The following is an 18,338-nucleotide window of genomic DNA, read 5'->3' on the forward strand; positions in this document are numbered from 1 at the left end:
AAGAGATTAAAGGAAAATATGCCTCTGTTATCAAGCCCTGACATCATCTTTCTCAGAAGTTTCACATATACTTGAGTTCTTTTTAGTTTTCGGTTAGTGTGTGTTCTCAGAGCATGAACTTTACCACGTATTAGTCTAGCTTCACTACAAGAATGAAGTGTGCATTGTGTCCATGCTACTGCCCTTTTCCAGAAGTTACTGCTTTTTACTGTTTTAGAATAGACAACGCACAACATCTTGTAAAAGTTGTCTATTCCCAACAGGGGCACATCTCCACCCTATCTCCAGACCAGTCCTGATACCTCACATCCATTGGAGTAGACTTGTAGTAAATCCTTCCTCCCACAGCCTGCCTCTGTCATTACAAGTTGAATAACCTGAGAAAAATCTTTGGAGCTAATGCCTTCCTGCCTTTAAGCAGGGATCTAGAGAGAAGCCATGGGAATGTGACTCTGGCTTACTTTGGCTCCAGTTTCCTTCTGTTGGTCATTTTCTGGAGCCAGAGACAAGAGAGAAATCATGAAAGCTCAGCCTTTCTCCCTTTTCCCTTCTGTCTGCTGCCAGGCAGTTGACTAAAAGGGAAAAAGAGCTGTGGAGCCAAGCTCCAGTTGTGCCTTCCTGAATTCTCCTCCCACCATTCTGACTGAAGGGGTCCTTTTGCCCAGTTGGAAGGGCTGCTGGGTGGCTTGAGGCAGGCTTGAGCAGGTGAGTTTGAATGGTTCATCATCTCCCTTATAACGTAAAGAATATTGTCATCTGGTAAGTTTCTGGTACATTAAAAGACCACGCATTAAAAGACCACAAAGCCCAGTGTATTTATGAATTTCCACTTGGAGGGATGTAAGAGACTGTGCTGGCTCTATTATTTTGTTTCATTTATTTATTTAAGATGAAGAAGGAAAAGCACAGAAAAGCTGTGACTTGCCTGAGTCATGCACTGAGTCACTTGGCAGAGAGAGCTGAGCATCTCAGATGTTCTGATAACATGATCTCTAAACTTTAATCTCATGCGATTGCACACTATTTTGAAAGTCATTGTCAGAGTTACCACTGTGTCAACCCAAAGGAGTGTTTTCTTTTGCTTTCTGAAATGCAAAAGCTGGGTAGAGTGAATCAAAGAAGATAAGGAATGCTACTTAGAGAAGATGGTACTTTCTTGTTTTAAATGCATGTGCTGAGAAAGACTGGTAATACAGAAGACATGGAGGCAAGGCAGTGGGGGGTGAGAGGAGGTTCCGTTTATTTACCAATAGTATGAATGAGACTAAGACAGTAAATTCATTCCCTGTCTGGGAGTGGCCACTAGCAGCTCCTTCTCAGTCCCCTCTCCCACACCCAACCATTGGCCCTATAGATACGTGCTGTTAGTCACAAGAAGTTCTAAGAGGAAAAGCATGGATGATATGGTATTTACCTATTATTAATCCATCATTTATTTTTAAGAAGGAAACAACATCAGGTGCCCAACCTAATGAGATACTGTTATCTTATGTGATATAGGGCACATCATATATTTAAACAGCTCTAGAGTTGGGCATAATAAAATGGACTGTCAGAATACAGAATGTACTCCAATAACGAATATAGGAATAAGAAAGGTTTTGTTTTTTTTTTTTTTTTCTTTCCCCTACATGGTTATGGCAAGTGGATAAAAGGGGGTTAAATGGTAGACAAGATTAGTTTGGTGGTAGTAATACTGCCCAAGTACCAGTTTATCTTAAAAGCACATGGTGTGTGTGGGACACATGGTGTGTAAATAACAAAGCCAGGTGAGTAAAATTGTTTTAAGGATTTTAAAAATCAAAAGAAAAATTCATTAGTGTAGAAATGGAATAAAAGCAAGCCAATCGCTATTTTCATTACTCCTGAAAAGTAGTAAGGTGGTGATGCCATCATTCTTTTTCTTTTCAAATTTCTATTTAAATTCTAGCTAGTTAATATACAGATGCCATCATTTATCTAGAAATCCAATCAATAAACAGTAGGACATTGTAAGAAAATGCAATAATGGATGCACTGATTGAGAACAAGTTGGGATGTGCTGTGAGAAAGGGGATAAATAGGTCGTGGCAGCTAAGGAGAGAAGCCTGTTTCGGTTAGTGACCCAGAACCTATAGTAATCAATGAGAGAACAACAACAACAACAAAAATCATATTAAGCAAGCAAAAGCCCTTTCACTGACTCCCATTTTTCTCTAGAAATATATTTTTCCTAACTTCCTGATAGGAAGGGGATATAATAACCTATTTGACTAATAGAGACAAAAATAGAAAAATGCACCAGCCAAGTATTATTCCTAAGAGAGAGAAGAGAGGTGGCTGGATTCTAAGATTTTAAAACCCAACTGGTATTCTGCTATTGCTGGTTTACTTAGTGAGCCCCTTTTGTTGTATTGGCATTTAAAGTACTATTTTTTATGTAATTTGTTTCGAGGTAAATCTAAATTTTGTTGAGAGAATGTTAAAAGGGCTTCATGCCACCTTTTGAATTTGCTGCCTCTGTCTTTGGGCGTAAGGACTGGGAAAGGCAGGATGGAGCGCATGGTCCTAGCTCTGTCCTGCCGGCCAGCCGGCCAGGTATATTTGTAGTCCTCTGACCATGAAAGAATTTGAGGTCAAGAGAATGAGTTAACATGAAAAATTACTGAAGGAAGCCACAAAGAGGTGTGATTGCCTGACCAGGGTGCTCCTTGAAGATGCTGCTACAACCGGAGGAGGGAATTAATAGTTTAAGAAGAAAGGGAATATAGAAAGATTTTAATTGAATTGCATTGATTTTAAAAAATCCCACCAGTGCTCCTTTAATAGGAACTTATGATAAACCAACAGTTCATACAACATTTTGGGGGAGCGGGAATTGCATTCAAGTTGGTGGGGCAGCAAGAAGAGAGAAGTGTGGAATACCGTTTCCTTACGTGCTTGTACATACGGAAGACCGAGCAGTTTCCTCCTGGTCAGATCACTGCAGAGCGTTTTGCAGGCTTCCTCTCAGCTGTTTATTAAGTGAAATCAGCCTGGTCACCTGTTAGAGACTTGTGGAGGAAATCACTGTGGCGTGCTCTGCTATCATCAGCAGCCTATTTTGTCTTTGCTGTTAGCTTCTGACTTTGCCCCGTGTCTCCTCTTTCTTCATCACCACTGTGTGTTTGTGGCATGTTTTATAAATGTACCGCTACTAATGTCCTTGAAACTTGGCATTGCTTATCAGCTCCCACACGCACCCATGTCTTACATTTGGAGGGGTGGTGCCTTGGAGAGTTATTAGAACCCGTGCCATGAAAATGTAACCTCTTCCTTGAATGGATATAGTGAAAATTTTGTTTTGTCTGAAGCCGAATCAAAATTTTCTGAATCATCTCCATTTACCACCACCCCCTGCCCTAAGCAAGCAGGTTTTGGCCATTGGTACTTGAAAACAGTTCTCTGGCTGGCATCCTGGATCAAGGGGCAGTCTCTTTCCAGGGAGCCTAAAATATTTAACATTTAAGATGATGCTAAAACTAAAGGAAAGTAATTTTCCTTATCTGCATGGCCAGTTATGGGCTGCATGCCTAATAACCCTCATGCCATTCCACAGAAGCAGGCTTTCACACGCAGCCTTGGACTCTGGCTTCGGTGGGGGGTGGGCGCTGGGGAGTGGGTTTCTTTTGTTCATTTTGGGGTGGCTTTTGTGGCCTTCTTAAGAACTTGAGTTGAAAGTTATTTTTTTGCACTGTATGTTTAACAATGCCCTTGACTAGGCATCTAAGATATTAACCAGCTTCAGCAGATTATGCGTCTGACGGGGACCCCCCCTGCTTATCTCATTAACAGGATGCCAAGCCATGAGGTGAGAACAAACAGACTGGATAGGGATATCCAATTCAGAAGGCCACATCCTCATTCTGTTGCCACTGTATAAGCAACACGGTTTTTAATATCACTGAGTGCTTGCACGTGCCTTGAGGGCTTAAGGGGATGAGCACCTCTGTGCTGTGGCAGGATCCTGACATTTGGGAGAAAATGTCATCCCGTCCTCTGGATTGAGAATATAATTTATAGGCTTGTAAATAGAAAGTGATATGATTTTTATATTTGGGTTTTATGAATTAGTGCTCAAGAGGCTGTTGTGTTTTCCTAGTGAGGGTATGTTAGCATCTGATGACTGTAGGCTGGAAGGGTATTGAACTGAGGGCCGTTAGGTTGCTTTCCTGGTCATCAAGTTTTTATAATGATGACCCAAAGAGGATTCTTCCTTTAAGATGAAAAAACAAGTCTATAAAAGATCCAACACTGATAAGTACTATATTTAAAAGAAAATACACAAATAATATGGAATAAATGCGAACAACTTACATAAGGCCATTCGTCATCTTTATCAGTTCTTCCTAATTAATTTGATACTGGTTTTATTATCAGAGATGGTTGGGGCACTTCTTAACACGGTGCCCTTAATCTTTTTGGGAGTCAGGCTGTCGTCACAGAGGCCCTTCCCAGCAGTGTTGTTTCTGCTTCAGCTATATTCAGGTAGTTTTAAAATTTACCTTTATTTATCTTATTGGAGGGATGACTGTTCTCTGCACGAGACAGGTCTCTCTTACCTCTATCTTCCCTTGATCCTTTTATCTATGTGCTGGAGGAGGAAAGGATTACAGACATGTGGATATTCAATTCCTAGAACTTTCTTTTAAAATTGGAGAGATTCTCAACCAAAGCAGCCTCCCCTTCTTGCCACACATACAAGGACTAAGAAGGTGAAGTTGCCCTAGTAGCCAGAGATTTTTCTAGGCTTTTGTGAGCACACATGTTAGCGCACACATGCACAAACGCACGCGCGCGCGCGCACACACACACACACACACACATTTTTACTGTTGAGCTGTATTAAAACAGGAATTTGAAGTGGTTAAGACAGATTCAGAGAAGTTTTATCTCAACTACTCAGATGGACTGATAGTGGGATTTATGTTTTGAAACAGGGAAGGTCATAGCAACAGTTTAATACCTAATATCTGAAGTACACATTTATGAGTTATATTTGTATTTATATGGTTATTCTCAAGACTAGTTTTTGGTCAAGTTTTTGGGTTTGCCTTGGTAGAGCTATCAGTCCTTAAAAGTATTTGACACCTTAAGTTCCTTTGAGTAGAGTTCAGAAATTGTGAAGTTGAAACACCCTTAGAGAGTGAGAGCAAACTTCTAAAGGCAACAGGGAAAGCAACTAAGTTTGTTGAGTTCTCACTCTGTGCCCAGTACTGTGCTAAAGAAGTACTGGTTTGTTATCTCCAGTCCTCACTGCAGCCCTGTGAGTAGGCATTGTGAATCTCATTTTATCGAAGAGGAACTCAAGCCTTAACGAGAATGAGTAACTTGCCCAAAGTGATCAAGTCAAGATTCAAACTCAAGCCTGTTCCACCATAGGGACCAAACTTGTAACAACTATACTGGTAATATAAATGTTGTTTGTATCAAAATTTTAGTTTGAAGCTTTTTCATGAGCCTTGTCTTATTTGAATATCACAGTAACCGTATGATACAGGCAAGCCAAATACTAATATCTAATACTAATATTTTGCAGATGAGGTCACTGATAAGTCGGTTGAGACTTGTGTAAGACATACCTCCTAAGTGGTAGGGGAAAGATTTCTGCATAGGCCACGTAACTTAAAAATCCATTATTCTTTGTCACTCTTACTGAGTTGCTTTAGTATTTTTAAAATGTGTTCAAGACTTTTAGGATGATATACTAGGCTTGTGTTTACTTTCTTATTACCAAGATTACTTTGTTAACAAGGTTTAGCACTGATACCCTTTTTACAAACTGAGAGTACCTACTGAGATCAGTGCCGTCAGAACTGCTGGTCTTAGACTCTCTTTAGGAGTCCCAATCCCTAGCTTTCTAGGTAGGCTGTCTCAGAAAGAGGAACTTCTTAGATATCTTGGCCTTATTTTTTTTTTTTAAACTTCTGATCCCTGGATCAGAAAGCTAATAAAAGGGAACTTAATTGCTTAGCATTCTTGTTCACTTAAAATGTAACCATGAGAGATAGCCAGAATAAACAAAAGTGCTGATCAAAGGTAAGGTAGTTAGAATGGCAATAAGAGAGAAATCTTTTAATTGAATATCAAAGACAGTCATAAACATTGAAGCTAGCAGACCTTGTCAGTGAATGCTTGTTCCCTGGCAGGACTGAGACTCTCTGGGAGCAGTAACATGATTGAACAAAGCCATTTGAAAATGTTTTATTTTTGCAGGCAAGGAACTACATTCAGTCTTTGACCCAGATGCCGAAAATGAACTTTGCAAATGTATTTATTGGTGCCAATCCCTTGGGTAAGTTGATCATATCCTCACCGCATGAATATTGAATTGTTAATGACATAAATTGGGTATTTAAAAAAGAGTTTTTCCTTTTGATTAAATAGGGTACCATTAATTAAGTGCTAGAAGGTGGTAAGTAATGCCATTTATTTGTGTTTGTGTTTTTGGGTTTTTTAATCACGTGATATGCTTATATATTTATATGGTCCTAGAATTTGGTAGAGGAAATGAGATTTTATGGTGAAGAAAGGAGAGCAAATGGTGGGGATGTTGGGAGAAAAGATTGAGGGGCACAGGAAGAAGGAGGTATGGAGGAAAGCCTGTGACTTCACAACTGCTGGTGTTTTGTGGTGTCCCAAGCCAAGGGCAGAAACAACCGAAGGACAGATGGGTGTTTAGAGGACCCGCCCCCAGGAGTTCCCTGCGGTACGCCCTGTGCTGCCTGTAGCTTCCCAGTCCCACAGATCCTGCTGTCTTTGTGCATTTTTTCCTTTCTCCTCTTCTTCTGCCCTTCCCCCAGGGAGTTAACCATTCTGTGTTCTTCGTGGAGTGAATTTGCCACCGCAGACTTTAAGGAATGGCTCCATATTTCTTCCTGCCACCATCACTTCTGGGATCCTCGGCAGAGAGATGGGATAGTAGTGGCTGCAGGATATGTACTGCCTTGGCTAAAAAGGGAGTTGATTTATTCCTTAAAGTTGGGGTCTAACATGTGCTTTGGTTGGCCCCTAGAAGTGGCATTGCCAAGACCCTACTTCCCAGATTCAAGGATTGTGCAGTAGACCATGCCATTTAACAGCAGACATGGAAAAATCAGACCAGGCCTTCCTATGAGACAGGGAGGGGAGCCATGGTATGATAATGGTCTAATCAACCTTCTCACTTCCCTGAAGATTGTGTTATACTGGTATGTGCTCCACTCTCTCAGTGGGTCATCCCTCTGCTGGGTCCCAAAAACTAATAACAAAGATTTAGTTTTTTCCTTTGAGAGTGGATAGTCACGATGCCCTCTTCAGAAGTTGTAGTGAGAGCTCAGTGGTTTTCCCTTTTTAAATACCTCATTCACAGTGACCGTTGAGAACGATTTCAGTGTTACTGTGGTAATTCTTAAAATGGCAGAGATGCTCACATTCTTTGAGATGGTGGGCAGTCCTGGGTGAGTCTGTGTCAGCCTTGAGATTGTAAGTAGGCCAGATCTCAGCTGGGCCACTTTCACATCCAAAAATGAGTCCACAGACTCATCAGGGGTATATACAGAATTTTAGGCAGTTGGTTTAGGTCTGCATCTGCCCTGGTATGCTCCCATTGGCTCTGCAGGATTTATTTGAACTCTATTACCTAGTTCAAGGATCTGTGACAAGCTCTATTTGAGTTGTAAATACTCTAGGATGTTGGGAAATTGTGCTGCCTGCTGGTAGCTTTCTTGTCTGTCATTCTGTTCCGAATGTATTTTCATCGTACCAGTTCATGTTTCAGACCTGGCAGTGCTCACTGTTTAACTTCCTGTTAGCCAACTCCAAGAGATTTGTTAACTCATTTTTTTCGGGGTGGGGGGACGGGGGGGGGCATGTATGTGTCCCAGTAGCTTATTTAGGTCACATCTATCCTTCTCTGGAATCATGACATTTAAACATTCAAAAGAACTGGATACCACTTAGCAATACAGACTGCCAATGAGTTGAATGGAGGCTTTGGGCCATCTGGTGCTCAGCACTGCAGTTCTCAGAATTTAAACATGCCTAATAGCTCACTGCCAAACAGTGACGTCATACAAAGAGTTTCTTCTTGCAGACAGAACATGGTGTTACTGACCACGAACTTGTGTCCAGCATATTAACTGAGCAGGAACACACCAACGATGTAAACAAACGACAGCTGTATTTTGTCAGTCACTGACTTCATGTTTGACAATTATTCTCAAAACATGAATTAAAACTTGAATTGTCCTTTGTGTATGTGCTGCCGAAGCGAGCACTTGAATTGCCCTCTGATATAGCGTGTGTCTTTCTAGCTGTCAAGATCTTAGAGGAATCTTTTCCTTACCCCGACCTTATTCCTCACCAAGGTATCGGTGATTGCACAGAGTAATTTTCACCCTAGGAAGCCCAATCAGATGCAGTGTGTGGCCCTTAATTGGATCCTGGCTTGAAGAAGCCAGGGATAAAAGACAACTTTGGGATAATTGGAGAAATTTTAACATAAACTGGATTTTAGATGATATTTGAGAATTATTTAGTTGTCAGATAAGATGGTTTTGTGGTTATATAGAAAGATGTCTTTATGCTGAAATACTTAGGGGTAAAGTATCATGTCTATCATTTTATTTTAAAATGGCCCAGCAAAAAAAAACAGAGTTAGATAGATAGATAGATGGATAGGGAAATAAATAATGTTTATTGTTGGATATGGGTAGTGGACATATGAGTATTCACTGCACTGTTCTGTATATTGAAGTTTTTCATAGTGGAAATTTTATATTTCCTTTATCCAAATATCATGCCTTACCCACACACCCATGTAAAACCCTCAGTTTGTTCATTGTTGGGAGATCTGTTTGATGAATATTCATTGCCTTATGTTAGTAAATAAAAAGCACAGGGAGACAAAAAAGTAAAAATATTAAAAAGCCACCCTGCTTACCTCTTCTCGATTACTTTGGTTATAGGCTTTCTTTCTTTCTTCCTTTCTTTTTTTTTTTTTAAAGATTTTTATCCATTTATTTGAGAGAGAGAGAGTATGAGTCGGGGGGAGGGGCAGTGAGAGAGGGAGAAGCAGATTCCCCGCTGAGCAGAGAGCCTGACACCAACACCCGCTCTACCCCAGGACCCAGACCGTGACCCAAGCGCAAGGCAGATGCCCAACTGACTGAGCCACCCAGGTACCTGTAGGCTTTCCTTTTGACACAGTTTGACTACGTGGTAACACTTTGACATTGATGTTCCACAAAAGCTTGTTCAAACAGTCTCAGGTATTTTTAAAAATTCCTCTTTAGTAATGTATTCTTAATACAAAACACATTCCACACACACACACACATACACACACATAAAGAAGAAAAGGAGTAACGTTTCCTAGAGCAGACACATGGGGGGGAATGCGTGTATTCTCTTTGTTCAGTATGGAGATTCAAAACTGTGTTTGCCGGGCGCCTGGGTGGCTCAGTGGGTTAAAGCCTCTGCCTTCGGCTCAGGTCATGATCCTGGGGTCCTGGGATCGAGCCCCGCATCGGGCTCTCGGCTTAGCAGGGAGCCTGCTTCCTCCTCTCTCTCTCTCTCTCTGCCTGCCTCTGCCTGTTAAATAAATAAAATCTTATAAAAAAAATTTTTTTTTAAAAGTGCTTAATAAGGCCTAAATTTTTGCTAATTGTTAAAAACTCTTTTTTTCCTTCCAATCCGTGGGACTGAAAGCTGTCGACTTGCTGGAGAAGATGCTTGTATTGGACTCAGACAAGAGAATTACGGCAGCCCAAGCCCTTGCACACGCCTACTTTGCTCAGTACCATGATCCTGATGATGAACCAGTAGCTGACCCTTATGATCAATCCTTTGAAAGCAGGGACCTCCTTATAGATGAATGGAAAAGTAAGTTATAAGAGCAGGATTAACATCTAGTGTGAGGACTTAAATTTAAAAATCTTTCTTAGGTGAGCCACTGTCCAAAAGCTGTGGGAAAACAGAATTTCTAGTTATAACCAACTTGTTAAAACTGGTAACTAGTGTCTCTGATGCAGAGCGGGTATGTTTCTCTGATGTAGATGAGGACACTGTCTGGACCTTTGAGGTGCTCATGTCTGGTCTGATTTTGTACCCAGCCCCTTAACAGCCATATAGAGCTTTGAGGTTTTTAAGTCAGAATCTGCATTTACAATATCTGTCTGAGATAAGTAGGGAATAAGGTATTTTTATAGTTTTACAGTCGCTAGAACTCTAGAATTATAGTTTCACAATTGATAGAGAGTTTATTTCGTGTCTGTTACCATAGACCTAGTTAAGGACACAGCCATACATGGAACCCATGTCTCCTGTATGTCCAGCTTCAGATTCTTTGCATAAAATGCACATTCAAAACTCCAGATGGATCCCCTAAACCAGAATTACCTGTTGCTGTCGCTTGTGGAAGAGCTGTTATTCTTGAGCACCTTCTCCAGAGAGCTTTAAGAAAGGAGGCCCTGCTGAGTGAAACAAATAAGTAAAAGTAGCTCTTTTTTTCTGTATTCTTGAACTTCTGTGATCACATGTGCCATTAGGCTGTCACAAATAAGCAATGAGGGGGTTATTTGAAATAGTCCATCAAACCACTAGCCTGGACAGGAAGGAAAGATCTTGAGCCTAGAAGTTAGAGTACCTACTAGTGAAGAGAATAGTCTAAACACTCACATCCCACCTTTCCTTCCTGGGTTTTAGGCCTGACCTACGATGAAGTCATCAGCTTTGTGCCGCCACCCCTTGACCAAGAAGAGATGGAATCCTGAGAACCTGGTTTCTGTTCTGTTGATCCCACTTCACTGTGAGGGGAAGGCCTTTCCATGGGAACTCTCCAAATATCATTCAAGTGCCTCTTGTTGCAAAGATTTCCTCCATGGTGGAAGGGGTGTGTGTGCGCGCGCACGTGCGTGTGTATGTATATGTATGTGTGTGTGCTCCTGTGCGTGTGCATGTGTGTGTCTGTCTCTGTGGGAGGGTAAGAGAATAGGAGCAAACTATGATCACAGTGGCTTCACGGGCAGTCCCAGAAACTCCGAGGCGGCCTCTGCTTGCCCCTTGGGAGAGTCAGCTCAGGCAGGCAAGGGCTGCCGTCTTGTTCGGGTTTGTTACGTGCAAAATAAAGATACTAAACGGCCCAGATCCCAGTCATGCTTTTGCCATTTTGGCTTCTCCCATGGCCCTGTCTAGAGGTGGGGGGTAGTCTCGCTGACAGCCCGTAGTGGCCCAGAGAGGGGGCGCACACTTTCGGGCTTCCGCGGAAGCGGGCCCTCAGCGACGGCGCGCGGCCAAGAAGGACCAACTGCCTTCTGTGCGCTAGTCTGTGATTGATTTGTTTAGTGTGATTCTCAGAACTCAGCAGGTATGTGCGAAACTGTAAATATGTTTGTGCCTTAAGAGGAGAGAAGAAAGTGTAGATAGTTCAGGTGGCGCGGCCAACCACGTGCCGAGCCCGGCAAGCAGTGGGCTTGTCCCACCGCCGCTGGAGAACCAGAAGTGACCAGGGAGCCCTCGGAGGCATCGTGTGTGCATGTGTGCGCATGCGTGTGCGTGCTTCTCTCTCTCTCTCTCTTTCTCTCTCTCTGCCTCCGCCCCAGGGGCTGCCATTTCTCTGCTCGCTGCCCCCCGCCCCCCTCCAGCGCAGAGGTTTCTTGCGCATTAGCCCCAGCAGGCAGAAGCCGGTTCTTGCTGTCAGTGTACTTCCTGTGTACTCTTTATTCCCAGCAGAGTGACGATGTGTTTTGCACGTCTTGCTATTTGAGCATGCACAGCTGCTTGTCTGTTCCCTTCGGGAGGCCCTGGTGCCAGGCAGGTTTGCCAGTGAAGACTTCTTGGTTAGTTCAGAGCCCATGTCACCTCTGCTGATGCCAAGGGCAGGTGACATCATCCTCTCTCCAGCCCCAGTACTATTTTGTGTTGAACACAATTGATACTCCAGGTGCTTTTGATGTGAAAACTATGAAGAAATGGAACAGATGGGTCAATAGCGTTTTCATTCTTGCCATCTCGTTTTCGACAAACTCTTTTTGGGGAGCCGTCATGGGAAAGATCAGGGCTTTTCCCGGGAATATCTCAGACTTTGAAAAACAATTGTTCTCTTCACTCCCAATAGCCAATGCTAAGAAATGCTGAAAAATCAAAGTGAACAATAAAAGCTCATGAGGCCAGAAACTCCTTTTGCGATCTTTGTCTAAAAATGGTTATTAAAAAAAAAAGTAATGAGGCGTCTTTTCCACCCTTCTTTGGAAGAGGGTCTTCTTGGCAGCTTAACATTGACTTCTTGGTCTTGGTTTGGGGAGAAATCATTTTGTTTCAGAATTTTGTATATTGCAGGAATCCTTTGAGAATGTGATTCCTTTTGATAGGGGGAAAGGGCAAATTATTCTAATATTTTATATTTTCAACTTTATAAAGATGAAATATCCTCAGGGGTGGAGAAGAGTTGTTTTTTCATAATTTCCTGAATTGCAGGCGTCTTGTGCTACATAAGGGCCCATGTATCTAAACCTCTTGTGAAATAAGAATGTGTAGAGCCACTTCCACTATTGGCTGTGTGACAGAATCTCGTATTTGGGACAAGGTGTCTCCATTTCTCTATCACAGCACAGTGGTACGTGCGCTTCGGAGGGACAGGGTAGGACCTCCGAGTCAACTGGAGCGAGAAGGAAGGAGGCAGGCTGACTGTGATGGTGCCTCGCCTGGGATTCTCCCCCTCTTTAAAGGAAAATGAACGCAAAGGCCTCATCTCCTTTATATACAGTTCAAATCCTCACAATCCACAGCAAGATGAATTTTATCAGCCATGTTTGGTTGTAAATGCTAGTGTGATTTCCTACAGAAATACTGCTCTGAATATTTTTTCATAAAGGTCTTTGCACATGTGATTGTATATGCATTAGGAAGCTGAATGTTCCAGGAGCCTGGACTCTGCTGGAGCCCCTGGAAGAGCTCCTTGGTTTCTGAGCATCATGCTCCCATCTCCTGATTTCTCTGAACAGAAAGCAAAAGAGAGAATGAGGGACACTGCTATTTTATTTGTATTCATGAACTTGGCTGTAATCAGTTATGCCATATAGGATGTCATACAATACCACTGGTTAAAATAAAGCCTATTTTTCAAATTTAGTGAGTTTCTCAAATTTATTGTATTTTTATGTCGACTGTTTTTAATTTAGTGCACAGTATGGCATTGTACTGACGTTCTTTCAATTGTGGCCTGGCATATGTTTCTGATAGATCTTAATATTTACTCCTAAAATTTAGAAAACACTTTAACAGATGGTACACTTTCTGGTGAAGCAGATCTGAGTCTTTGATGTAGATGGGTAGAGCAAATAGCAGAGAAGGTATAACATGGCAGGCAGAGTGTTACTGCACTTGGGTATCAGAGTGGTCTAGGACAGGCGTCAGCAAACTATGGCCCAAGAGCCAGATCTCGTCTACCGTCTGTTTTTGTATGGCCCGCTAAAAATGGTTTTTACATTTTTAAATGGCTGAAATCAAGAGGACAGTATTTTTGTAGTGTGTGAAAAATAATGTAAAATTCAAATTTCAATGTCTATAAATAAAGTTATATCAGAACACAACCACACGTTTGTTTATGTATTGTCTGTGGCTGCTTTTGTGCGACACAAAGTTGAGCAGTTGCAGCAGAGACCAGAGGGTTTACAAAATCAAGACTGTTCACTCTGGCCCTTTACAGAAGTTTGCCGACCCCTGGCCCAGGACTTCAGTTTCCTCATGTGTAAGATGCGGTTTGTTTAGATAGTTGTTTGGGTTCTTCTCAGCTTTGACGTTCTAAGACTATCTGTAGAAAGTATATTTTTATTTGAAAATTGCCTGAGAGAAGGTTGTATGTGTACATATATATATATATATACATTGTTTATAGACTTCGAACCAAATGTGTTTTATGACTCTTTTATCTTACGGTCCTTGACAATTTTCTTCAAAACTACTATGTACCATAGGATTAAAGAGCTGCAAGGTCTCATGGCTGTTTTCAGGGCCCGTGGTGTTGTGCTTCCTTTCTCTGCCTAGGAATGCTAACCGGTGACCCGGGATGGATTGTGAGGCCCGGCCTGTGAGGATATCAAGAGCGCGCAGCTGGGTGTTTTGTCCTGTGGTTTCTGGGCCCAGGCTGGCAGCTGGGAATAATGGCACAAGGCAAACTAAGCACAGACTCTTTTCTTCATCCTGTCCTCATTAGCTTCATAAGAGGGTAAAAGAAAAGGGACCCACTTGTCACATGTGGTGTATCAGCCCCTGTAAGGATCAGACAGTTGTAGGAAATATTTTGCTTCACATACCAGGCATGAGTGCTGTGACACGGCCTTCCTCCTGGGCTTCTGGGTGGAGGCCCTGCTTATTAGCTTAAGGAGAATTGACACCAGAAAAAGCTCACCTAAAGTGAATCCACTTAAAATGGGGACCAGAATTGCATGGTGTGTGCTGGGGATTGGAGGAGAGAAGAAGTCTGATTGGGACTGTCACGAAAACTGAACAAAAGCATAAGAGCATATTCCTAATTTCAAATACACTTTTGTAATGAACAAAGAACAAATGAAGTGTTTCTCAAGGGACACCGTTTCTCTGCCTGCAGTATCCTTCCCATTCCGATTTTTGTGGCATAATCATAGAGGAAAATTTTGCAAAAATATTTGAGGTCTTACTCAGTTTTCCTAAGGGCCTCAATCTTTAATACTCATATTGTTCTTTTTTAAAAAATATTATTCATTCATTTGAGATAGACAGATAGAGCACGAGCAGGAGGAGAGGCAGAAGGAGAGGGAGAAGCAGACTTCCTCATTGAGCCAGGAGCCCCACATGGGGCTCAGTCCCAGGACCTGGAGGTCACGACTGGAGCCGAAGGCAGATGCCCAGCCATCCGAACCACACTGTCCTTTTTTATAAGTATCTATTGGTGATCACTTTATCACCTTTCCCTTTTTATTGTTGTCTGGTCTGAGTCTGCCAGAGCCACATTTTTTAGATCTGAACAGTTTTCTAGCATTATTTGTCAAGTTTATCAAATCTACCATCTTTTGCAAGATTTGCAGTTATCGCAATTAACCTGTCATTGGTCATATGCTTATAGTTAGAGACAAACAGAAGATTAGAATGGGTAAGATGGACACTCCAGGTTCTGATACTTATGAAGCAAGGAGGGACTAATGTTATAAGTAGTCCATTCATTAGTGAATGTTTATGTGTGACAACTTTCGCTTTTCTGTACAACCTGATAGCTACAAGGACTTGGCCAACACGCAAATGAAGATCTTTTTTATTTTATGATACAGATACGTTTTAATATACATATACTTTGAACTTAGCATTTATACTTCTCAGGACTTAGAGGCATCACAAGTGCACAAATGAAAAAGTAAAAGGTTATTCAGGGTCCTTTTAAAAAAAGACTTTATTTATTTATTAGAGAGAGAGAGGGGAGGGAGGGGCAGAGGGAGAGGAACAAGCAGACTCAAGTACTGAGCACAGAGCCCGACACGGGGGTCAACTCCACGACCCTGAGATCATGACCTGAGTCAAAATCAAGAGTTCGTTGATTAACCAACTTTGCCACCCAGGCACTCCAAGGTCTTGTTCTTTATTAATAGCAAAATATTGGAAGGAACCCATGTATCTGTCAATGAGGACTTCATGGTTATCTAACAGTGAAACACCGTTTATCTAGGTATGGATACATGCGCAAGATACATTAGAAGGAAAGTGGCAGAGAGAAAAAAGTCTCTCTCTTTTTTCTTTGTTTTACTTTTTAAGATTTTATTTATTTATTTGACAGAGCAAGAGAGCACAAGCAGGGGGAGCAGCAGGCAGAGGGAGAAGCAGGCTCCCCACTGAGCAGGGCACCCCATGCGGGGCTCGATCCCAGGACCCTGAGATCATGACCTGAGCCAAAGGCAGACGGTTAATAACTGAGCCACCCAGCTGTCCCTGTTGTCCTCTCTTTTTACGGATAGAAAGTAACGGCTAGGAAGAGCCTAGAGGAACACACACAAAACTCAGCAACCATCTCTGGGTAGTGGGATTATAGGAGGCTCTAACTTTGTGCAATTTGTTATGTTTTTATTATGAAACTCTGAATAATTTGTTTTGGAATCCGAAAACTTTTAAAAAATTTTCTGATGAGAAAGGTTTTTGGGGGTTTTTTTGGTGTGTGTGACCTGGGGAACCATTCCCCAATTTCAGTTTTGCCTGGGTCAGAGCCCAACTTCCTTAGACGGAAGAACACTTGCTGGGAAGGAGTTGCACCTGGCTGTTGGGCCTCTGACAAGCAGAACACCACCACTCCATCGTAGCACGAGTCTCCTTCCCAGCTGGAAGCACCTGGCAGTTTCTTCCCCAACAGAAGAGTGTATTTTATGGATCTGATGCCAGATTTTTCAACTTTTGGCACTCTTGACATCTTGCTCCTTTCTCCCAGCTCTGACAGCCAAAAATGTCTCCACATATTGCCAACTGTCCCCTGGGGCAAAATCACCCCTGGTTGAGAACCACCGGTCTAAAGCTGACACCTCTCACAGTGTCCCACAGGCTTGGTCAGTAGAGCAGTTGACTATTATCTTGGGGTCGTGAGTTCAAGTGCCACATTGGGCCTAGAGCTTACTTTTTGAAAAATGTGTGTGTGTGTGTGTGTGTGTGTGTGTGTGTGTGTGTAAATAATAAAGCTGGGGGGGCGCCTGGGTGGCTCAGTGGGTTAAAGCCTCTGCCTTCGGCTCAGGTCGTGGATCCCAGGGTCCTGGGATCGAGCCCCACATCAGGCTCTCCGCTCCTTGGGGAGCCTGCTTTCTCCTCTCTCTCTCTGCCTGCCTCTCTGCCTACTTGTGATCTCTGTCTGTCAAATAAATAAACAAAATCTTTTAAAAAAAATAAATAATAAAGCTGGTACACCTCTAGTCTTGCAGAATAAAGAAGACTCTTTTCTTGAAGTAATAATCGAAGGTTAACACCTACTAGCCTGTTCTCACTCAAAGATATGGGAAAGGCCTTTTTGAAGACTGGGGTATATCTTTTTTAGAGAAAAGGAAGATGTCAGTTCAGGGAAAAAGTATGCTTGATTACTGGATTGAGGCTCTCCCATTTTTCAAAAAAAAAGGATGTGGGTGTCGAGTGGATAAAGTTATTCTTTGTTCAGAAGCATGTTGGCCATTGCCACAGTCAGAACATTTATTTCAACTGGGGTATGGCTGCAGGATTTTCTTAGGCAGGTGATGGGTTACCGTGGAAAGAATACTGGGTTTTGAAGCCGGAAATCCCAGGTTCAATCCTGACTCCAGCTTTCGTCAGGCATGTGACACTGGGATCATAGTTTTCAGTTTTCAAGTGATTGTAAAGGTTAAATGAAATAACAACCCTCTCTGTGCCCTGCATGTTGGGGACACTTGAGGCCCTGGTTAGTTTGCCACTTGAGCTGACCTTGGGTGTTGAGGTGGTTCTATCAGAGTCAGTGTGGGAGTGTCCTCCCTATCATGTGACCTGAAATCACGTGGGAGGACAGCTCCCAGGACAAGATAGTCCAGGGCCTAACTCCAGTGTAGTTTCTGGAAAATTCCCATTATTGAGGCCAGAGGCTGTGGTCTGAGTACGCACAGCCAGAGGGACACTGTTATACTCCCAACCTTCTTGATTCATTCAGTTCAGAGAATGTGCTTTATTTAGAAGTCTCTAAGAAGTTAAGTGAGGAAGTAACCTTAGATCCAGTTTTGCAGTGAAGAAAATCTATATACACCACCACTTCTGCGTGTCAAAAGGTAAAAAAAAAATGTAGCTTAGCCCCTTGACAAAGAGCTCTGATAAAGCTCTCAACTCTTGGGTCCTGGGTGGCTCAGTTGGTTGGATGTCTGCCTTTGGCTCAGGTCATGATCTGAGAGGGTCCTGGGATCAAGTCCCACGTCGGACCCCCTGCTCAGTGGGGAGCCTGCTTCTCCCTCTGCCTTTGCCTGTCACTCTGCTTGCTTGTGCGTGCTTTCTCTAATAAATAAATAAATAAATAAATAAATAAATAAATAAATAAATAAAAATCTTTAAAATCAAGTTACAGTCTAGGCTCAGATAACTATAAATAGGGTTTTCCACTTCCATGAATGTCCAGCAGGGTGTATTTTGTTACACGAAGCAATTCTTGCTGAGAATCTCACTCTGCGTTACGCCTCCTATGTGAGAATTATCAGAAGCCCCAGTCATGGCGACAATTGTACATGACTCCAAGACTTCCCAAGTTCACTCTCAGGGAACTGCTGACATAGACAGGCCTGGCTTGGGGGGCTGTGGAGTGAGACTTCCACGCTGAAGGACAGGTCTGCTTTCCTCTTCTCCCT

The 18,338-nt window shown here is 42.5% G+C and overlaps 1 protein-coding gene across 5 annotated transcripts in view; it reads left to right on the forward strand.

Moving 5' to 3' along the window:
• LOC111152183 (mitogen-activated protein kinase 14) overlaps positions 1–13,128 on the forward strand; it is a 77,106-nt gene extending 63,978 nt beyond the window's left edge. For 2 of the 5 annotated variants that reach the window (XM_022510557.1, XM_022510556.1), the window contains 4 exons: positions 3,750–3,829; positions 6,235–6,313; positions 9,709–9,882; positions 10,705–13,128. In XM_022510557.1, the coding sequence (XP_022366265.1) occupies positions 3,750–3,829; positions 6,235–6,313; positions 9,709–9,882; positions 10,705–10,772 (401 nt within the window). In that variant the 3' untranslated portion in view covers positions 10,773–13,128. Of the gene's footprint in view, positions 1–3,749; positions 3,830–6,234; positions 6,314–9,708; positions 9,883–10,704 lie in introns of those variants that run through there. The other 3 variants (XM_022510555.1, XM_022510558.1, XM_022510559.1) reach the window with 2 other exon arrangements.
• The last annotated feature ends 5,210 nt before the right edge of the window (positions 13,129–18,338 follow it).

This window comes from Enhydra lutris, unplaced genomic scaffold (assembly GCF_002288905.1).
Source record: "Enhydra lutris kenyoni isolate GAN:26980312 unplaced genomic scaffold, ASM228890v2 scaffoldscaffold28, whole genome shotgun sequence".
In the NCBI taxonomy this organism is placed as follows: domain Eukaryota; kingdom Metazoa; phylum Chordata; class Mammalia; order Carnivora; family Mustelidae; genus Enhydra; species Enhydra lutris.